The 23,988-nt window shown below is 41.9% G+C and overlaps 1 protein-coding gene across 1 annotated transcript; it reads left to right on the forward strand.

Moving 5' to 3' along the window:
- LOC110804560 (protein ALTERED PHOSPHATE STARVATION RESPONSE 1) lies at window positions 1-4,264 on the forward strand. Its single transcript, XM_022010164.2, has 4 exons — window positions 1-989; window positions 1,066-1,286; window positions 1,401-1,624; window positions 3,301-4,264. The coding sequence occupies exons 1-4, from the start codon at window positions 296-298 to the stop codon at window positions 4,085-4,087; spliced, it is 1,926 nt and encodes a 641-aa protein (XP_021865856.2). The 5' UTR covers window positions 1-295; the 3' UTR covers window positions 4,088-4,264.
- Window positions 4,265-23,988: the final 19,724 nt, after the last annotated feature.

The following is a 23,988-nucleotide window of genomic DNA, read 5'->3' on the forward strand; positions in this document are numbered from 1 at the left end:
CTATGCTTCATTGTTGCTCCTGTGCCCCCTTTCTCTCTCTCTTCAGTCTTCACCCAAAAATTAAAGATGAGTTTTTAGAGAGAGAAAGCAGCTGTGATTAATCACCAATTAAAAACCTACGTTTTTTAACGTTAATCTTCATCTTCTTAAAAGCTTCAACCCTTTCCTTTTTACCCCTCTTCAACAAAATCCAAACAGACTTTTATTTTGAAACTCTCTAAAAATGGCGTACCCTCCTTAGAACAAATCAAATCAAATTCAAACATTCTACATTAACAAAACAGAAAGAAGAAAGATGGGGTGTTGTGTGTCAAGAATTGATAGACAAGAAATGGTGTCAAGATGCAGAGCAAGGAAAAGGTACATGAAACAATTAGTTGAAGCTAGACAATTTCTCTCTTCTTCTCACTCCTTTTACCTTCGTTCTCTTCGTTCTACTGGCTCCGCTCTCCTTCAATTTTCCACCGGTGAATCCTCTCTCCTCCGCCACAACCGCCATATCCCACCTTCACCGCCACCACTGCCGCCGCTTCCACAGACACCTCCGCCGCCAATGTCTCCAACTACAGACACATGGACGACCACTACTTCGACTACTACTACCTCAGCTCTTCCTCCTCCGCCACCGCCGCCTCCCCCTCCACCTCCGATGACGGGTTCCACGTGGGATTTCTGGGACCCGTTTGTTCCTTCCTCGGGGCCGCGGAGTGGGACCGAGGAAGAGGAGTGGGAGGATGAAGCTGCTACTACAACTACTACGACTGTGACTCCGATGAGAGCGGCGGCGAATGTGGCGGCTACGCCCTCTGTGGTGAGCGGGTTTTCGAAAGAGAGTGAAATGGCGGTGGTTGTTTCGAGACAAGGGAAGGAATTAGTGGAGATAATTAAGGAATTAGATGAGTATTTTTTAAGAGCTGCTGATGCTGGTGGTTTTGTTTCTGGGAGTTTAGAAGTTCGTTCTTTCTCTAATCATCATTTGGGTAATTCAGGTAAATTTATTTAATTTTTATTAAAAAAGAATGTCAATTAATTTGATTTGATTAACTAAAATTGAAATTTTTGTAGGGAAGGTGTATGATAATGGGAGGAGTATGAGTATGAGTTGGAGCCCAATGTTATGGGGTTCAAATGGTAAATTAAACGGGTTAGGATGTGGTAAATTAGGGGATGATATGATGTTTAGTAGAATGGGAATGGTTGATAATAATATAAATGATATTAATAGTCATTGTTCAACTATTGAGAGGCTCTATGCTTGGGAAAAGAAACTCTTCCATGATGTCAAGGTATTCTATTCTATTCTCAAAATAATCTTAATCTTCCTCGTTAATGGTGTAGACGTGATTCAATCCCGAGTGTTTGATTTGAATTTGTATGTATTTAATTTGAATTGGGAGCAGAATGCGGAGAAAACAAAGATGGAGCATGAGAAGAGGGTAGAGCAACTAAGGAGACTGGAAGTGAAGAGATCAGATTATTTTAAGACAGAGAAAACAAAGAAAGAAGTTGAAAAATTAGAGTCACAAATAGAGGTTGCTTCTCAAGCCATTCAAACAACCTCTAATGAGATCATCAAATTAAGGGAATCTCAGCTTTACCCTCAACTTCTTGACATTGTTAAGGGGTAAATTTTCAATCTCCACAATCTTTTTGAATTTAATTTAATTTAATTTTAATTAAGCCTGTAATTAGAAATATGACCAAATTATGGGTACAAATGTGGAATGTGTGATTAGTGGATCACATGTATTAGGCAGACTGAGGTACAAGAGCCAAGATATGATTGTCACTCACGTGCCCTATGTTGTCTTTGGTAGATTGTCATTACCTTACCAACATTGATCTCAATTCGTATTATAACAATCCTGTTTAATTTATCTACTGATAAATCTCACATGGCATGCTTTTTTAGATACACAAATCTAATCTGAGATTAACACACTACTAAGAGGAACCTAAGTATGATATAGTGTTGTATTAGAAATTTAGTACCTATCTACGACACCGTTAAATACTGAGACTCGAATGGTATAATTAAGGAGTATGAGATTGGCCCATGTATCCTGGGCGTAAATGAGATTGGCCCACACCAAGCCCACATGTTTCTTGCCGGGCCGTGCTGAAATTTTTGAAGGGCGGCCCAGGCATGACCTAAGCCCACGTATCGGGTCGTACCGTGACAAGGCCAAGCCTAATTTCACTCAACTTTTACCGTGCTCGTCTGTGTGGTGTCGTGCTTTTCCATAAAAATGCGGCCCAAACCTAACCCACGATTCCACTATGCCGTGCTTTTTTCGTGCTAGGCCATGCCGTGCCTCGGACCAGCCCGGCCAAGTGCCATCTTTAATAACAACTATTTGGAAAATTGTAAAAGATCAGGAAAAAATATTTTTTCTGAGGGGAGGAGATCAGAAGAAGATATGGCACATTATTACTCCGTAGTTTATTACAGTACAACAGTTAGGTTGGTACTTAACTGTTGCAGAAAAGAGAGATTTTGATTTTAACACATTTGACTACTTTATTTACTTTTAACTTACTATATTATCCAAAAACTAGTCTTTATTTTTGTACTTTGGAATAAAAAGCAGACAAATTAGGTTTTGAAACTTAATAAAACCATGTTAGAGATTAAAAATAAAAAGACAAAAATACATCTATAATTGAGGTATACAGTGTACTACTCCGTAGTATATTGGTTGAGGCTGCAGCTTCCATTTGTAGGTTAAATAGCATGGGTTTGAATTGGACCATTCTGTAAAACCAAAAAATATTAATGAATCTTTACAGTATATGTTGCACTTTCGAATCATACTTGTACTGTATTGAGGTGTAAAGTATGTAATCGTGTTCTGACTTCTGCACTTGCATTATGCTCTTGTCTTTTTCTCAATTTACCATCCCCGTTAAAGCCCAACTTTGACCATTAATATTCTCTAACTTTACGCGGAGTAGTAACTTTTTGAGAAAATACTTTCGCAGATAAATTTTCCTGTATTTTGTTAAACTTAAAGTTTATTTTGAGACATAGAGGAACATCTACGGAACGGCTTTCAAATGATTAAGCTGAATGTTGGAGAATTTGAAGCTTAAAATTTCAAAGCTTTCTCTCATACTCCATAGCTGTAACACCAGAACAAATAATATATAGTGTGTTTGTTATTGTAGATCTTAACGGTGCAGTGTCCTATAAAGCATGTAGATTAATTTCCAGTCTCAGTACTTTTACGGGTTTTTAGTCTTTAATTATCTCTTTGATCTACTGCTAAAAAGTTGAAGTTTCTCTTGCATGACGTTTAGGTTTATGTCGATGTGGAGGAGCATGTACGAGTGCCACCAAGTACAAATGCACATAGTTGATCAGCTCAAGTACCTAAATGCCATGCCATCTACAGAACCGACATCTGAGATCCATCGCCAGTCCACATTACAACTCGAGGTGGAGCTCCAACAATGGCATCAATCCTTTTGCAACTTAGTCAAAGCTCAACGGGACTACATTCGGTCCCTCACTGGGTGGCTGCGTTTGAGCCTCTTTCAGTTCAACAAAAACCCACTGATGAGATCAATCCAAGACTCCACTATCTACTCCCTTTGTGAACAATGGCAGCTCGAAATTGATAATGTACCCGACAAAGTGGCATCGGAAGGAATCAAAAGCTTATGGACAGTGATCCATGCCATTGTGATTCAACAATCTGAGGAACTTAAGCAAAAGAAGAGATCAGAGGCCGCAAATAAACAACTAGAGAAGAGAGCAGTTGAGCTAAGGTCTTTGGAGGTAAAGCACGGGGCATACTCGATGCCTGAGATGTCAAGCTCAAAAAAAGGGCGGGACCCAGTTGGAGAAAAACGAGCAAAGGTAGACATGTTGAAGGTAAAGGCTGAGGAAGAGAAGGCTAAGCATGAGAAAGCAGTTAGTGTGACAAGGGCCATGACATTAAACAACATGCAGATGGGACTTCCTCATGTTTTTCAGGCTATGACTGGTTTCTCAAGTGTTTGTAAACAAGCTTTTGAAAAGGTGTACAACGAAGCCAAAAATATGGATCAGGAGCACGATGTCAAGAGGTTGATGATGGCTTAGATACAAGCTGACATAGAGCGTTTGTTGTGTGATTTATTTTTATCAACTTTCTTTGTACAGCTCCGTCTTAGCCTTGGGAGGATGATTAGTATAAGCCGACTGCCCCGTTAATGCATTTTGGTGTTATTATTATTAAATCAAGTTCCAATGAAGTTTTCAGGGTGTGGATTTGTGTTATGGCCTTTAACAGCATTACAGAATCTTAACTTAATGAGAGTGAGTGAATCTGTCAGTTTTCAATCTGCATCATTTTAAAAAGAAATTGATTAGTACTAACAAACTTATACAACATTATTTAACTTCCCACTTCCTGGTAAAAGCAGAGCTTTCGGTTAATCTAGTGATTATGCATGTTCCATGAACTACCAAGTACCCAAGTAGCAACCTAAAGCACCTTCCATCCAGCAACAACAAGAGAAGAAGTGAGTTGAGCTTAGAAAAATATAGAAAAATGTTTCTCTCTAGAAAAATTCTCTCTTCCTCTCTTTCCTCAGTAAGCTTAGATTACTAGAGATTAGGGGTGAGCAGAAAGCCAGGGTACCCTGAATCGGAACCGGAACCTGCACAAACAGGTTTCGGTTCCGGTTCTCAATTTTTTGGAACGGGTACCCTGTTGGGTACCCTGTACACACTAATTATAACATGGAGTATCCAAAATAAGGAACCGAGCCATATAAAAATGCTTTATAGGCACAAAATATAAAACAATCCAAGTTAATTTTTGGAATATATAAATATAGAATTACAACTTAAGCGCAAACTATAAAACAATAAAAGCCCAAATCATAATGTATATAGTTTTTCAATAAAATATCAATAATTTATTTAAAATTTTAAAATGACAGGGTACCCTGAATCGGAACCTGTTGCAACAGGTTCCGGTTCCGGTTATCATTTTCAAGAACCTGTTGCAACAGGTTCCGGTTCCGGTTCCCATTTTAAAGAACCTGTTGCAACAGGTGTTAGGTTATGATACATATGACAAAACATAAATCATGCGGAAAACCTTAATACCAGGAAACATATTATTTACACATAATCATTTAGCATAATTCAGATGCATACACTTTGTAGCGTGCCCTCCCTAGCTGCGCCCGAACCGAACAAGAACAAGTCTTTAGGACTCCAAGTGTCGTCCCTCCGTAGATAGTCCACAGCACGTCCGGATCCGCCTTAAGCTTGACCAACTAGAATCACCTTTAAGGTTCCTAGGATTTTCGGCTAAATAGGTTGCAAGTGTTTGGCTGATTTTTGCTTCAAAATCTCACCTTTGAATACTTCAATGTTGTGTATAAATTTGTGACCCTAAGCCCCTATTTATAGAGTTTTGGAAAAGGACTTATAATCCTATTAGAATACTAGTTTAGTTTAATTAGAATCCTGCTAGGACTCTATTAAATAAACTTTATCTATTAGGATTAGGATTTAATCATATGACAAATTCTAATAGCTTTAGGATTCGTTTTGCACACAACCGTACACGAGCATGAGCACGAGCACAGCCCGCGCAAGCCTCGCGGCCCACGCGAGCTGCACTTGCTCGCAGCCCACTGTCGCAGCCCACGACTGCTCCGCGCGCGCCACAGGCCTTGGCTGGGCCTGACATTGCGCTGGGCCCGGTCGAGGCTTGGCGTGTGGTTTGTTGCGCTTGGCTTGCTGGGCGACGGCCTGGCTTCGTGCTGGGCCTTCGTCTAGCGAGCCTCGTCCGATGCTAATTCGTACGATACGCTTCCGATTAAATTCCCGATTCCGGAATTTATTTCCGATACGAACAATATTTAATATTTCCGATTCCGGAATTAATTTCCGTTTCGAACAAATATTTAATATTTCCGTTTCCGGAATTATTTTCCGATTTCAATAATATTTCCGATTCTGACAACATTTCCGTTTCCGGCAATATTTCCGATTCCTACAATATTTCCATTTCCAATAATATTTTCCGTTACGTACCATGTTTCCGTTTCCGGCAACATCTACGACTTGGATAATATTTATATTTCCGATACGATCCATATTTCCGTTTCCGGCAATATCATCGTTTTCGGAGTATTCATTTCTTGCTTTTGACGATCTCAACTCCCACTGAAACCAAGATCCGTCGATTCCGAATATCCATAGATGGAGTATTTAATGCCATTAAATACTTGATCCGTTTACGTACTATTTGTGTGACCCTACGGGTTCAGTCAAGAGTAAGCTGTGGATTAATGTCATTAATTCCACTTGAACTGAAGCGGCCTCTAGCTAGGCATTCAGCTCACTTGATCTCACTGAATTATTAACTTGTTAATTAATACTGAACCGCATTTATTAGACTTAACATTAAATGCATACTTGGACCAAGGGCATTATTTCCTTCAGTCTCCCACTTGTCCTTAGGGACAAGTGTGCATTTCCTAATTCCTTTGTCGCTTGATGCTTGCTCTTGAACATAAGGTAAGAGTTGTCATCCTTATTACGTCCAGAGGTGTTTCTCGGTTTCAGAGTTTAACTGATCAAATAAACAGATAATCATAGCCTATGATTCATTTGAGCACGGCCATGCATTTTACAGTTTCTAGCTCTCCGAGTGGCCTTGTACAACTTTTAGCATCTCATCCCGATTTATGGGAGGACAATCCTAATCTTGCGATCTTGAGATTAGACTTCGTTTGATAGGTGATTACCTGAGCGTTGCCTTTATAGCCTCCTTTTACGGTGCGACGGTTGGTCAACGGCAAAGTAAGCAGTTCTCAAACAATTAAGTAATCTCAAATCACTCAGGTATTGAGGATTTAGTGTCTAATAATTTTAATGAAATTTACTTATGACAGATTTTCATCTCTTACAGTAAAGTTTCATAGGTCTGTCCGATACTAGTCTTCCCAAAGTAAGTATCTATGCAAATGATTACGACATTGCCATGTCCACATAGTTCAAGAAACAGAACTACTAGTCATCTTGCATTCTAGTCGTCTAACGTTTTCTATGCGTCCATCTTTATAGAAAACTCCGACCAGGGACCATTTTCAACTTTTGACATTCAAGTTCACTTGATAGACATTTCTTAGTCACAGGACTAGTCCTGACAGTCTATCTTGAATATTTCGTCAAATTGAAGGGACTCATCATTTAATAAACCACAAATTAAATGGAAAAATGAATTCTATTCATTTATTGTGAATGATTAACCAATAATGTTTTACAAAGAATTAAACTCTAAAACTTTAAAACATTAATCAAGGACATCAAAGCCATTCTCCAATATGCTTGATTCCCACAGCTGCAGTGTGCGAGTTGTGCTTCGCCTGCGGCAGAGGTTTAGTCAATGGATCTGAGATGTTATCATCAGTTCCAATCTTGCTTATCTCGACTTCTTTTCTTTCAACGAACTCTCGTAGAAGGTGAAATCTACGAAGTACATGCTTGACTCTTTGGTGGTGTCTAGGCTCCTTTGCCTGTGCAATAGCTCAGTTATTATCACAATATAGGGCTATTGGTCCGTTAATGGAGGGGACTACACCAAGTTCACCTATGAACTTCCTAAGCCATATAGCTTCCTTTGCTGCTTCATGTGCAGCAATGTACTCCGCTTCAGTTGTAGAATCCGCAATGGTGCTTTGATTAGCACTTTTCCAGCTTACTGCTCCTCCGTTGAGGCAGAAGACAAACCCAGACTGTGATCTGAAATAATCTTTGTCGGTTTGGAAACTTGCGTTCGTATAGCCTTTAACAATTAATTCATCATCTCCACCATAGACCAGGAAGTCATCTTTGTGCCTTTTCAGGTACTTCAGAATATTCTTGGCAACAGTCCAATGTGCCTCTCCTGGGTCTGACTGGTATCTGCTCGTAGCACTGAGTGCGTACGCAACATCCGGGCGTGTACATATCATAGCATACATTATTGAACCAATCAATGACGCATATGGAATCCCATTCATTCGTCTACGCTCATCAAGTTTTTTTGGGCACTGAGTCTTGCTTAGAGTCATTCCATGAGACATGGGTAGGTAGCCTCGCTTGGAGTCTACCATCTTGAACCTTTCAAGCACCTTATTGATATAAGTGCTTTGACTAAGTCCAATCATCCTTTTAGATCTATCTCTGTAAATCTTGATGCCCAGTATGTACTGTGCTTCTCCTAGATCCTTCATCGAAAAAATTTCCCAAGCCAAATCTTGACAGAGTTCAACATAGGAATGTCATTTCCGATAAGTAATATGTCGTCGACATATAATACTAGAAAATAAATTTTTCTCCCACTGACCTTCTTGTATACACAAGATTCGTCTGCGTTCTTGATGAAACCAAAGTCACTGACTGCTTCATCAAAACGTATATTCCAGCTCCTGGATGCCTGCTTCAATCCGTAGATTGATTTCTTTAGCTTGCATACCTTTTAGCATTCTTTGGATCCTCAAAACCCTCTGGCTGTGTCATAAACACAGTTTCTATTAAAACGTCGTTTAAGAAAGCGGTTTTGACATCCATCTGCCATATTCCGTAATCGTAATATGCAGCGATTGCTAACATTATCCGAATAGACTTTAACATTGCAACTGGTGAAAAGGTTTCATCGTAATCCACACCGTGGACTTGCCTGTAACCTTTTGCAACCAATCTAGCTTTGAAAACTTCAAGTTTCCCATCCTTGTCCTTTTTCAGTTTGAAATCCCATTTGCTTCCAATGGCTTGGTAGCCATCTGGCAAATCGACCAAATCCCATACTTGGTTTTCAGACATGGAGTCTAATTCAGATTGCATGGCTTCTTCCATTGCTTGGAGCTAGGGCTCGTCATAGCTTGTTTGTAAGTCGCAGGTTCATCACTTTCAAGTAATAGAACAACATTGCTCTCGTTCGTCAAAATACCTAAGTACCTTTCCGGTTGAGATCTATATCTCTGCGATCTACGCGGGGTTACGTCTCTAGATTGTCCATGATTCTCACCAGATACTTCTAAAGATCTCTGAGTTTCATCCTGAATGTCATCTTGAGCATTCTCTAGAGTTTGTTGTTCGACTCGAATTTCTTCGAGGTCTACTTTTCTCCCACTTGTCATTTTGGAAATGTGATTCTTTTCCAAAAAGATACCATCTCGAGCAACAAACACCTTGTTCTCAGATGTATTGTAGAAGTAATACCCCTTTGTTTCCTTTGGATAGCCCACAAGGATACATTTGTCAGATTTTGGATGAAGTTTGTCTGAAATTAATCGTTTTACGTATACTTCACATCCCCAAATCTTAAGAAAAGACACATTTGGAGGCTTTCCAAACCATAACTCATATGGAGTCTTTTTCAACAGCTTTAGACGGAGCTCTATTTATAGTCAGTGCAGCTGTATTTAGTGCATGTCCCTAAAATTCTATTGGAAGTTCGGCTTGACCCATTTGATCTAACCATGTCTAGAAAGGTTCTGTTCCTCCATTCCGACACACCGTTCCATTGTGGTGTTCCAGGAGGAGTCAATTCTGATAGAATTCCACATTCTTTCAGATGGTCATCAAATTCATAGCTCAGATATTCACCGCCTCTATCAGACCGCAGTGCCTTAATCTTCTTGCCTAATTGATTCTCTACTTCACTCTAAAATTCCTTGAATTTGTCAAAGGATTCAGACTTATGCTTCATTAGGTAGACATAACCATATCTACTGAAGTCATCAGTGAAAGTGATAAAGTAGCTGAAACCACCTCTAGCATTTGTACGCATTGGTCCACATACATCTGTATGGATTAAACCCAATAGTTCAGTTGCTCTTTCTCCAACTTTAGAGAAAGGTTGCTTTGTCATTTTGCCAAGTAAACATGATTCGCACTTACCATAATCCTCTAAGTTAAATGGTTCTAGAATTCCTTCCTTTTGAAGTCTTTCCATGCGTTTCAAGTTAATATGGCCTAATCGACAATGCCACAGATAGGCGAGATCTGAATCATCCTTTTTTGCCTTTTTGGTATTTATGTTATAAACTTGTTTGTCGTGATCTAATAAATAAAGTCCATTGACTAATCTAGCAGATCCATAAAACATCTCTTTAAAATAAAACGAACAACTATTGTATTTTATTAAAAAGGAAAATCCATTAGCATCTAAGCAAGAAACAGAAATGATGTTTTTTAGTAAGACTTGGAACATGGAAACACTCTTCCAGTTCCAAAACTAGCCCAGAGGGCAACGAGAAATAATAAGTTCCTACAGCTAATGCAGCAATCCTTGCTCCATTTCTCACTCGTAGGTCGACTTCACCCTTGCTTAACCTTCTACTTCTTCTTAGTCCCTATGGATTGGAACATAAGTGTGAGCCACAACCTGTATCTAATACCCAAGAAGTTGAATTAGCAAGTATACAGTCTATAACGAAAATACCTGAAGATGGAACGACTGTTCCGTTCTTCTGATCTTCCTTTAGCTTTGGACATTCTCTTTTGTAATGGCCTATTCCATCACAATGAAGACAACTTGATGTGGACTTGTCCTGCTTTGTTTTAGCATTACCCTTGGACTTTCCACCTTTCTTGAAGGGTCTCCCTTTGGCCTTGAGTAAATCCTTGGCTTCACAGTCGAGTATTATCTCAGCCTTTCTGACAAGGTGAACAAATTTTACAACTGTTTCTTCTCTTGGTTCACCTAGGTATAGTTGCTTGAAGCGACCAAACCCACTGTACAGTGAATTGAGCAAGATAGAGACTGCCATTCTTTCGCTTATTGGTGTTCCTAGCAGACTCAGGCGATCAAAATATGAAAGCATAAGCTCCAAATGGAACCTCAGTGGGACGCCTACCCTCTGTTTAGTGCGAAGGAGCTGAACATGTGTTTCTTGGACCTCCATCCTATAACACCTGTTAGGAGAACTAACCTTTAGACCAGACATTGATTCAATCAACTCATGGACGTTTAGGTCCCTGTCCTCCGTGCTTCCACGACAGATATCCCTCAGATTCTTGATGAGCGTAAAAGGTTCGTAAGCTACAAACCTTCTAGCCCATTCATCAGGGATATTGTTCAGCATGAGACTCATAACCTTTTTGAGATCCGTATCCCAGGCGGAAAATCTTTCAGGGGTCATATCTCTGGCATAGTAGCTTGGCATGGGATGTAACAACACATACTCAAGTCCATTGAGTCTGACTATTTCAACTAGCTTAGCTTCCCATTCAAGAAAATTTGTTAGGTTCAGCTTGACCATAAGCTCAGAACCCATGATGATGTTTTGATTGTTGTTTTCCATAGTAAAATTTAAACTACAATTGAAAAAGAATAAACAAATAAATAATCATTCACAATATCTCTTAATAAACTTAAATTCTGGCATACATGCATAATTTAATGTTCATTAAGCATTTTATTCAAGTTATGTGTTCCGGCAGGTGTGAATAAAATGATTCCAAGATCCTAAAACCCATTGAAGAATTAAGCACATTATGTATTTAGACTCAATTCTAAAATCTTTTAGGTAAGCAAAAGCCTTTTGCTAATAGTCTAGAAACTACTCTTGGTTGATAGGTACGCCTAAGAACTTATTAGGTAAACCTATCGATTTTTCCACGACATAAAAGGACTCCTTACTTATATCGTTGAGTTTCACCAAAACTAACATGTACTCACAATTATTTGTGTACCTTACCCCTTTAGGATCAATAAGTAACACCTTGACAAGCGATTTTCGCGTCGTTATACGAATACCACCTAGTCAAACAATATTTATAAGAACACCTACCTAACCAACTATATTGATTATAGTGGCAAGTTCGGGATCGTCCCAAGAGAACGGCGAGAACGAGTTTAACAAAATCAATCTAGCTTAGAAAATGAGAGTAAATTGGATTATACTATCTAGCAATTCTACGCTAATTAACAAGTTGATCAATAGGGAAAAATCTAGGGGAATTGGGGTTCCGCTTGGGTTTATTAGGGGAGGACAAAGATTCAATCACTAAGATGTTGCAAAGACATGATAATTAGGGGAAAAACCGGAAATGTTGCATTCACCACCTCTCGGATAGAATGCATTGAGTTGCCTAATCCGAGGGAGAGCTTTCGCATGACCCTTAGACTAGGTGACTACTAATTAGAACTAGTTCATCCACATGCTCACACTAATTCACAATTTCTTGCCAAACTAACATGAAGCATTCCAATCAACCAACTAGAAATAGCATTCGCGACTACTAATCTAACTAGACATGGAAATCCTTATCATCAAATCACAATTTAATCACAACATCAACATGAATTCCCTTCTAAGGTCCCCTAATTCATTCCCAAGCTTCCCCCCCTAACCCTAGCAAGTAACTACTCACAAGCCATAAAAGGGAACAACAAGCTGAGTTTGAAATTCAAACAAAGAACCATCATAATTGAGCAAAATTCAAAGAAATTACCAAATCAAACAAGCATGTAGTGGGAATTATGGGTATGAAAAACATCAACAAAAATAACAAAGAGAAACTAGTTGAAGAACGAAATTCAAAGGACAAGAGAAAAGAAATTACTTGAAGCTTCAAAGAATTCTACAAATTGAAGTTGGATACCAAAGCCATAAGATTATCTAAGTGTTTCTCTCTCTAAAAACCCTAAAAACGGAAAACTAAGAGTAATAAATGAATATCCCTAAAAGTGGGGAAGAGGGGGTATTTATACCCTTTCCCGAAAAAGAACAAAAGAAAAGTAAATATTTCGAATCCGGACAAAGGTGCGGGCGCGCCAAAGTAGAGCGGGCGCACAAATGTGGGTCTTCAAGGGCGCACCCGCATTGGGTGTGGGCGCACCGATGAGTGAGAGAAAACGAGTAAAAACCAGATCTGACTTTTGTGCGGGCGCACCATACTTTGCGCGGGCGTGCGCCTCTGAGGCGTTGGAGGCTTTGGAGGCTCAACATGAAGCTGTTTGTAGAAACTTGGGGCAAGGTGCGGGCGCGCTGCAATTGGGCGCGGGCGCACCCTCACAGAAATGCATATTCTTGATTTTTCAAAAGTTCCTGTAAGTCTTGGTGAATAGGGTGCGGGCGCGACAATATCTTGCGCGGGCGCACCGTCATGGAAGAGGCATATTTGCAGATTCAACTTTGCTCCAACTTGTTCGCGCGCACCAGATAGGGGAGCGAGCGCACCGGGCTGCATTTCTGCTCAACTTGATTTCCATTCTCAACTCATCCGAAATCCTAAAAAAATCAAATAAAACCAAACAAAATTCAAGGAAAAACAAACTAAACTAGGAGACACTACGAATTCAATTAAAACTAAAATGTAAGCAAAATAATAGAGCAAAAAGGGAAAATAAGAACGAAAATTAAAAGAAAGTAATAAGAAAATAAAGGTTTAGAGCGACATAAATGTCGCTCATCAAACTCCCCCAAGCTAAGCCTTTGCTAGTCCTCTAGCAAATCAATCAAGGAACGGGAGGAGAGTGATGTTATTAAGGGACTAAAGGAATGGACACTAACTCACTGTCGTAGGAATCACGGTTGCATTTAAGTACATGCAACAAGCTCTTTGAACCCCACGATCGCTCATGAGGGCGAGTGGGATCTCGCAAGGGTTTCCTAAGAGAACAACCCATAACTCTTCCAAAAATTCAATCAAGGCAAGACAAAAAAGGAAAACAAACCAAGAAAAAGGAAAGAAAAGAAAAAGAAAAGGAAAGGAAAAGAAAGAAAGGAAAAGAAAATAGAAAAGAAAGAAAAACAAAACTACAAAATTCAAGAAAAGGGCCTTTATTATGGAACGAGCACGAAAGAATGCTAATATTACTAATCAAATAAACGAATGCACGCTAACCAATGTCCTAAGTCGAGTGAAGGATTCAAGTTCCAAGCAAAGAGAACTAAGGGTTCGCACTTATCAATTCCCCTTCAACCGAGCATACCACGTCAAATCTCTAGATCCTATCCACCCTTGAGAATAGCGTCTCGAGACGCCGTGAAGGCGCCGGAGAAAACATGATTAGGTTACCCGACATCTTAGCATGACAATCCCATTCCATAAACTTGACCAAATCCTCCCTCCACCGACAATGACTCAACTCAAAAGGGTCAAGAGGACTTTTTAGGGTGAAACGTAGGCTAGGGGTAAGGTGTGGAACGAATTTGGAATTTGGTGCTCATACCTAAAGTGAAGCGCAATGAATGAACTCAACTCAAGCAAATCGAACCAAAAACAAACTGATACCACCTATTTGGGGTACCCCCAAGCTTATTCAACAACAATTCTAAACTACAACTCTTTTTGCACTTTTCTTGATTTGATTTTCTTTTTTTTTGTGTGTTTCAATTGAAACTTTTCTCATTGCCTTGTTTTTCTCTATTTTTGGCTTTTTCAAAACTTTACTCTCTTTTTGCTTTTGCATCATTTATTCACTATATACAACATACTTCCCAAACTTTGCCATTCATACCAATCAACAATCATTCCTCAACTTTGCATAATCAATCAAACCCAACAAGCATCATATCACTTCTAAGGGTGAAAATAAAACAAAGGCTATTAGGCTTGTAATGTGCTCATAAGAAATGAAGGGGAAAGGCTCAAATGGCTAGCAAGGGGGCAAGTGCAAACAAAAATATATGAGAAAAATAGAAAATAAAGTCCTAAACTAAAAAGAAGAATAGTCACCGAAAGAAATGCCTCTATCGTCCCCTAAAGTAGTTCGGTCGCGGTCTCGGGAAGGAAATAGTCAAATTCGGGAGATAAGAAAGTCAATGCCAAGGATCCATGCCACTCAATATGTGTAAACAATGTGTTTGGGCTATTTTGAACATGAACCTCACATGGGAGCAAATACCACTCTCTCCGGTTTCGAGTCACTAGAGAGATCGACACCATCTTACCACAAGCCAAGGGTTCAAGACGCATGCTACCCAAAGTTCAACCAACTTTCTTGACACCTAAATCCTAGATTCGACCCAAGACATTGAAAACCGTGCAAACATCTACCAATTAGGAATAAAAGCATTCTAGCCTACAAGTTCCAATTTTATTATGCCCAAATCAAGAATAATGCCTAAAAAGCTAGGAAAACTTGCCTTGACAAAGATCGAAAAGGAAAGAGAAGGAAAGAGAATGAAAAAGAAAAAACAAGAAAAAGAAAGAAATAAAAATAAAGAAAATATTCACAAAATCAATGAAACTAATCAAGAAATATGCACAAAATCCAAAATATTCCCAAAGCAAGCAATCCATCACACGGAGATCAAAGTAACAAACAATAGAATCTCCCCCCAAGCTCGAATTAGGCCATGTCCTCAAGGCCTAAAACGAAACTAGGAGGGGCACAGCTACCCATCCAACCAATGCCCCGCAAGAAATATGCCCGATCCCAAAGAATGCATGAGAGTTAGAGAATGATATTACCGAAAATGTCGTGGGAGCAAGTCCCGCAAAGAACCGTAATAAAGAACGAACTCACCAATAAGAGTAGCCGGGCATGGCAGAGGCGGATGCAAAGATTTCCACATCAAGAAAGCTTGAGGAACAAAACCCAAAATCAAGAAATTTTAGTATACATGGGCCAAATGGCCAAAACCACGGGTTGCCTCCCGGAAGCTCTTCTTTAACGTCACTAGCTTGACGACTCTCACCCCATATCGAAGGGACACGAGGCAAGGACAAACCAAAAACAAACAAGGTTATGGAACAAGGCCACCGTGGCCAAAAATAATGTTGAATGTCAAGAAATCATCAAAATTATATACAATTCCACACAATGTGGTCAAGGAAGCATCAACCAAAAGGGAAATGGCGCATCAGACAAACAACTCCCCCAAGCTAGGCATGAAACAACAAGCAAGCAAAACAAACCTAGTCCCCACGGCGCACTTCTCCCCCAAGCTAATGAAAAGCATACCATCACAATGAAAATGATGGGGGAGAAGTGGAGTGGCTCCTAAGAATCACTCGAGACGGCTTCCTTCCTTGCCCGATCAAACTCCCTCCAATATTCATCCCGTTCACGGCGATGAGCAATGGCTTGCTCGTCGGTGAAAGGGGTGAAGTTGAAGGTGGGGTCCACATCGGGACCCGAAGCATCGGTGTAGGGGGGCCATGAATAAACGGGCTCTAGGGGGTAATTTCCTTGGGGAGGCTCTCCACGAGGACCGTCCCAACCGCCGGTGTAATCCTTGGGCCACCCACCGGTGTAACCCACGGGCCAATCACTAGGCCGCGCATCCGGCATGACCGTGGGATACATGGGGTCACCGCGATAGTCACTCCCCCCCATTTGGGTGTAATCATAGGGAGGGAACGTGGGGGGAGTGGTACCGGGTTGGGAAGGTCCGGTTCAATATGGGTAGGTGGGTGTATGCGCTTCGTTCCAACTAGGGATGGGCCCTTGTTGGGGTGGATGGTAGGGATAATTGACATAAGGCTCAATATCCCCCTTATCCACGTGGAAGTCATACACTCGCCTACCATAATAGGACGAGTCGGAATCATCATAAGAACCCACCTCGCGGCTCCATTGAGGGGCAAGAGAAGCCAAAGTACGGGCTTGCTCGGTTTGCCCTTGCAAGATAGCCGCGAGGGTGGATTGCATGGCGTTAAAATCAAACATGGGAGAGGAAGAAGACGTACCACCCTCTTGGAGGGGAGTGGAAACCGGCGGAGCATCAACGGGGAGAATGTGGCGGGCTTTCCGCTTATGAGCCTTAGCACGAATGGAATCCGGGAAGGAGGCCTTGGGCATGAGCCATGCATCATTGTGGTTGGGGGTCACCTTGGTGATGGTGGGGTTAGGGAGGAGGCACCTTTCCTCCTCACTTGGTCCAACGCACCAAATGAATCTAGCCGGATCGTCGGTCCGGTGCAACCACTTATACCCCTTCATTTCTTGCACGGTGAGGCGATAGTCCCCCATGGAAGGTAGAGCCAATAGCTCTTCCGTATAATCCTTGTTGAGCCCTTTGACAATCAAGGTGAGCATCCCACCAAGTAATATGTCACCACTAAGAGGGTTCCCACCCTGGGTGTCAACTATGCGGTGCATGAGCAAGGCCCCAAAGTTAAGAGTCCCCTTTTGCCCTCCATTATGGGCCAACCATGTAGCACTCAATTCCAAACTCGAGAGAGCCCCCGCACTATGCTTTGAGAACACGGCAAATACGAGGAGGCGGGAGAGAACTCTCATAGCCGGGTGGATGTAGGAGGTTACCTTGGCGGAGTTTGTGGCAAAGGACGGTAGCTCCGTCAAACTCCTCCACCATTGTTGCTCACTATACTCCGGACAAGATGTGTAAGCTCCGAGTGGTGAGAATATACCATCTCCTTACGGAACCCAAAAATATCATTGACTTGGGATACCGTAAGGGTGTGTGAATCCCCGAACACTTGGAATGACATTTCAAGCACATCATTGACGGTGTTCAAACGGGCCGAGGAAAGGAATTCCAAGGTCAAAGCACGATAAGTTTCGGCCCGCATGCCCATGAATTGCTCCCACCCCAAACTCCGGAGCAAATACTCCACTTCCGGTCGGATACCCAATTTATCAACCTCGGGGGCATCATAGAATCTCGTGGGCCGAATTGTTCGGTCTTTGAGACCCATAAAATAGTCCCACGAGGCTTGATCAGAAAATTCGATCCCCAAAGTATCCACATTAGGTGGGCTAACCACCCTTCTTCTTGACCCCGAGGGAGCTTTGGAAGTCTTAGATTTCTTTCGACTCAACATTTTTATGGCAAGGCAACAAAGACTCAACAACAAAAACTACAACCAACAAATTCACTCGACAACTTCCACTTCAATCACCCAAGAATCCAACAAACCTAACTCCACACTACTCCTCCAAAAATATTAATCACCCAACAACACAATTGAACAAGTAACAACCAAATCCAAAACACCACAATAATACCACAACAATCCACAAACAACCACTAAACCACCAAAATTTCAATCACCAACAACTAAAAATTTAAATTTCAAAAACAAGGAGCAAAATAGTTAAAGGAGTCGAAATATACCACCCAAATGATGATTAAACGGCCCCAAGAACAATGTCTAGCTCCCAAATGCTTCCAAAATCCCAAAATGTAGAATTTGTGAAATATGGGTTTCAAACCCTAACCTTGAAAATTTCTGAAAATTTGAGTGGAGAGGTGGTTTTTGTGAAAATGGAGTATGGATTATATATGTGGAGATGGAGGAAAGATGAATGTTGTGCTTGATTTGAGGTGAAATGGTGAAGAAATGAAGATTTGAGAAGGTGAGAGAACCGAAAATGGTGAATGAAGAGGTTTTGGGGGGGGGGGGGGTTTCTGATTTTCGTGGGGGTTTTGAGTGAAAGTGAGGAGAGAGAAATCGGACAACCAAGAAAAACCGAAAATAAAATACGGTGCGGGCGCACCAGAATGGCCACCAAGACTGTTTCCACGCGGGCGCACCAAGAACTTGACGCGGGCGCACCTTCACGGAAATGCTAAAACTTGGGAGATCAGAATGTTTTTCAATTTGATTTCGGTGAGGGTGCGGGCGCGCAAAAATTGACCGCGGGCGCACCTTTGCAGAAAATTCTTTTTCCCATTTTGTAAAAGTATCAGCTATTTTGGCTCATTTGGCGGAGGTGCGGGCGTAACTGTGATGTTGTGGGCGCACCAATATCAAAATTCCTGTTTTTCAATGAAAACATCACACACAAGAACTACGAAAAACACAACAAAACAAAAGGTTAGTAGCACAATGAAATGAAATAAAGAAAAGGTTAGAAACACGGGTTGCCTCCCGGAAGCGCTTCTTTAACGTCTCTAGCTTGACGGGTCCCCCCTAATTCATGGGGGGTCAACTAGTCCCAAGACGGCAAATGTGCCACGAGAATCACCCTCGAAATATTGTTTCAACTTGTGCCCGTTCACTTTGAAGTTCCCGGTTTCCTCACTCCAAATCTCAATGGCACCGTGAGGGAAAACCTTCAACACAACAAATGGGCCACTCCATCTTGATTTGAGCTTACCCGGAAATAACTTGAGCCTAGAATTATAGAGGAGCACCTTGTCCCCTTCTTTGAAGTCTCGTTTCTCAAGTCGGGCGTCATGATACTTTTTGGATCGTGCCTTGTAGATGCTCGCCGAGTCATAGGCATTCATACGGAGCTCTTCAAGCTCATGGAGATCAAGCAAGCACCGCTCACCCGCACTAGTTAGCTCAAAATTCAAAGTCTTGATGGCCCACATGGCCTTGTGCTCAAGCTCAACTGGTAAGTGGCAATTCTTGCCATAAACAAGCTTGTAAGGGGTCATTCCGATCGGCGTTTTGAAAGCCGTTCTATACGCCCATAAGGCGTCATCAAGCTTGATGGCCCAATCCTTCCGGTTTTTGGCAACCGTCTTTTCAAGAATCGACTTGATCTCTTGATTGGTAACTTCCACTTGGCCGCTAGTTTGAGGGTGATAAGCCAAGCCAACCTTATGATGCACACCATACTTCCGCAAGAGGGCCTCGAACTTCCCATGAGCAAAGTGGGATCCCTCATCACTTATCACGGCCCTAAGAACCCCAAAACGCGGAAAAATGATCTTCTTGAAGAGATTGATAACCACCTTGTGATCATTAGTGGGCGAGGCAATAGCTTCCGCCCACTTTGAAACATAATCAATCTCCACAAGAATATAGAGATTGCCATAAGAAGAAGGGAAAGGTCCCATGAAGTCGATACCCCACACATCAAACACCTCTAACTCCAAGATAGGAGTTTGGGGCATCTCGTGCCTCTTAGAAATGTTCCCCGTCCTTTGACAACGATCACAAGACTTGACAAAAGCCCAAGCATCACGGAAAAGAGTAGGCCACCAAAGTAAACTTTGCAACACCTTTGAGGCGGTCTTGTCTCCTCCCATGTGCCCTCCACAAGGAGATGAGTGGCACATATGAAGGACACTACCGACCTCATCATTTGGAACGCATTTCCGTAATAGCCCATCGGCTCCTCTCCTATACAAGAGTGGCTCATCCCACACATACTTCTTTGCATCATGCTTCAACTTTCTCTTTTGTTGTGTGGAGAAATCATTGGGAATTTCCCCACAAGCTAAATAGTTCACAAGGTCGGCAAACCAAGGCAAGGAAGTACTTGCAATCGCGTACAAAACATCATCACGTAAGGCATCCTGAATGGGCACATCATCCACCTCCATGTCACAACCCTCAATTCGGGAAAGGTGATCGGCTACAACATTTTCGGCACCCTTCTTGTCCCGAATCTCAATATCGAATTCTTGAAGTAGGAGGACCCATCGGATAAGTCTAGGCTTGGCCTCCTTCTTGGCCATGAGATAGCGGATGGCCGCATGATCGGTGTAGACGATGGTTTTCGAACCAACCAAGTAGGGACGGAACTTCTCAAATGCATGAACTACGGCAAGAAACTCCTTTTCCGTACTGGTGTAATTAGATTGAGCTTGATTTAGGGTCTTGGACATGTAATAAATAACATGAAGCATCTTGTCTTTCCTTTGACCCAAAACACCCCCAACGGAATAGTCGCTTGCATCACACATGAGTTCAAAAGGGAGGGACCAATCTGGGGCTTGCACAATAGGAGTGGAGATCAAAGCCGATTTGAGCTTGTTGAAAGCATCATGGCAAGCATCATCAAAGTTAAAGTCACACTCCTTTTGAAGGAGGTTAGTAAGAGGCCGAGCAATCAAGGAAAAATCCTTGATAAACCTCCTATAGAATCCCGCATGCCCAAGAAAAGAACGAACTCCCTTCACATTGACCGGAGGAGGTAGCTTCTTAATCACCTCAATCTTTGCCTTGTCAACCTCAATCCCGAGATTCGAAACCTTTTGCCCAAGAACAATACCCTCTTGTACCATGAAGTGACACTTCTCCCAATTTAAGACCAAGTGAACCATCTCACACCTCTCAAGACATTTCTCCAAGTTGAGAAGGCACTCATCATATGAGCCACCACCGACCGAGAAGTCATCCATGAAAACCTCCATTTCTTCTTCAAGCATATCTCCGAAAATACTCATCATGCATCGTTGAAACGTCCCCGGAGCATTGCATAGACCAAACGACATCCTCCTATAAGCATAAGTTCCATATGGACAAGTGAAAGTGGTTTTCTCTTGGTCTTCCGGGTTTTTGGGGATTTGGAAAAAACCCGGAATAACCATCAAGAAAACTAAAATACTTATGCTTAGTAAGTCGTTCAAGCATTTGGTCAATGAAAGGCAATGGAAAATGGTCCTTTTTGGTAGAAGAGTTGAGTTGACGGTAGTCAATACACATTCTCCACCCGGTCACCGTCCGGGTAGAGGTAAGCTCTCCACGAGCATTAGTGACTACCGTCATCCCACCCTTCTTTGGGACAACATGGACCGGAGACACCCACCTACTATTAGAAATAGGATAGATGATTCCGTCCGCCAAAAGTTTCATAATTTCCTTCTTAACCACCTCACCCATAGGTGGATTAAGCTTTCGTTGCCTTTCACGAATGGGGACGACATTGTCCTCAAGCTCAATATGATGCATACAAAGTGTTGGGCTAACACCTTTCAAATCACCAATGGTGTATCCCAAAGCACTTTGATGACGTTTCAAAACATTAGTGAGCTTGAGAACTTGCTCATCATCCAAACTAGAGTTAATAATAACGGGATAAGAAGAATTAGGACCAAGAAAAACATACCTCAAGCTCGAAGGTAGAGGTTTGAGCTCTACCTAGGGAGCTTCCTTACCAATTCGGCATTCATGGTCATCCGAAGCTTCTTCCCGATCGAGCACAATCAAACATTGCTCTGATTGAGCACAAGGTGGGGTGGAATCCAAAAGCTCCTTGTAGTTGGCCGCCTCAACCCCTACATCTCCTAAGCCTTCTCTATTCAAAATAGCAAGCTCAAGAGGATCATTAGTAGTGAGCAAGTGCTCATGCATATCACGCACTAGGGGATCAAAAGAGTCAACCAAGAAACATTTCTCATTAGTAGAACTAGGATAACTCATGGTTTTATTCAAGTCAAAAACCAAACTATCCTTCCCAACTTTCAAAGTGATTTTCCCTTGTTTAACATCAATAATGGCCCCCGCCGTGGCCAAGAAAGGCCGACCAAGAATAATAGGGACATGCACGTACTCATCTATATCTAGCACCACAAAGTCGACGGGGATCACAAATTTACCAACTCTCAAGGGTACATCCTCAATCTTGCCAATGGGATATTTGACCGAACGGTCGGCAAGTTGAAATGTAATGTTGGTTGGGACAAGATCACCAACTTCAAGCTTGGTGAACACCGAATAAGGCATTAAACTAACACTAGCACCCAAATCACACAAGGCATTGCTTATTTCAAGCTTCTTAATAGCACAAGGGATAGAGAAACTACCCGGGTCTTTGAGTTTGGGTGGCATTTGGTTGAGAATAATAGCACTACAATTCTCGGTGAGGTTCACCGTCTCCTTTACGTCACAATCCCTTCTTCCACTTAAGATTTCCTTAAGAAATAGAGAGTAGGTAAGCATTTGCTTGATTGCGTCCGTGAAGGGGATGATGACATGCAACTTGCTTATCATTTCTAGGAATTTAGCAAAATGAGCATCCATTCTTTGTCTATCAAATCTTTTGGGAAAGGGGAGCTTAGGAATAATAGGTTGGAGAGGGGTGGCCTCCCTTGGCCTCAAATCATCCGTCTCAACCTCCCTTGGGGACACAACATGTTCTTCCTCATTTTCACCTAGGTCCCCAACTACCCTTTTATCACCCACATTAGACTTAGGGACTTCGCTAGACGTAGCACCATCATTCATACCCTTCCCACTTCTTGTTACAATTGCATTCATTTTCTTTTTAGAGTCATGACCTTGAGATGGAAGATTTGGGTATGTTTGATTTTGATTAATGGAACTAGCTAGTTGAGCCAATTGAGTCTCAATCATTTTTAAATGGGTGTTAGTTTGCTTGATTCCATCCTCAAACTCCACATTCTTCTTAGCTTGCGCCCCCACAAACGACTCCATGAGAGTCTCAAGATTAGACTTAGGAGGTGGGAGCGGTGAGGGAGCATTGCCAAGGGAAGAGTTGAGTGCCGTGTGACTTAGGTCCATTGAATCCGGGAGGAGGATATTGGGAATTGCCATATTGGTTTCACGGATTCATTTGATACCCCCAACTAGAGGTTCCTCTATTATGCCCATATCCGTAGTTATAGCCCCCACCACCTTGGTGGTTTGACCCATAACTACCTTGGTTGTATTGCGATTGATGACCATAACCATAGGGTTAACCATAGGAAGCTTGGCCTTGATAGCCTTCTCCCTTATAGTTACCCCGGTTTTGGTGATCAAACCCACCCCCTTGGAAGGTAGGACCTTGATAAGCATTAGTAGAGGGACCTCTAGGACCTTGTTGTCTATTGAAATTAGGATTTTGGGGTCCATCATACCTAGACCTTTCATTCAAGGCGTTAGCATACTCAACATCAAATTCATTCTCACAAGAAGGGTCATGTTCAACATAGGACACATTTTGCAACAAATGACACATATTTGGGAGATGATCATGCCCGCCACAAACATCACAAAAAGAGGTATTAGGAGGCATAGTGTTGTAGGAACTTACCTTGCCCTTCCCTTTGGTTAGAAGGGTGGCCGATTGTGGAGGTATTGTTGATGGAGATGGCGGTGGAGAGGGAGCATTTTCGAGTTTCTCAAGTCGGGAGGCAAGCCTTTCTATGATATGAGCTTGCTCCAATGCATAAGCCGACCCCCTTCCGTCATCTTGGCGACCTCTACCTTCGTTGTTCCTTGTCCCCACATGCCAAGCTTGGTAATTTTGTACCACATCTTCTATTATCTCCTCTATTTGGTCCTCCGTCTTGTTCATAATTGGACCCCCCGCTCCCGCATCAAGACTAGTCTTGGAAGCCGGGCTAAGTCCCAAATAGAATGTTTGAAGAAGGAGCCACTTTTGG

This window comes from Spinacia oleracea, chromosome 3 (assembly GCF_020520425.1).
Source record: "Spinacia oleracea cultivar Varoflay chromosome 3, BTI_SOV_V1, whole genome shotgun sequence".
Classification (NCBI taxonomy): domain Eukaryota; kingdom Viridiplantae; phylum Streptophyta; class Magnoliopsida; order Caryophyllales; family Amaranthaceae; genus Spinacia; species Spinacia oleracea.

Excerpts from the sequence above, each read along its gene's own strand:
- LOC110804560 (XM_022010164.2), top strand. The coding sequence starts at position 296 with ATGGGGTGTTGTGTGTCAAGAATTGATAGACAAGAAATGGTGTCAAGA. Across the intron at positions 990-1,065 it reads TCATCATTTGGGTAATTCAG|GGAAGGTGTATGATAATGGG; the intron begins GTAAATTTATTT and ends AAATTTTTGTAG. Across the intron at positions 1,287-1,400 it reads AACTCTTCCATGATGTCAAG|AATGCGGAGAAAACAAAGAT; the intron begins GTATTCTATTCT and ends AATTGGGAGCAG.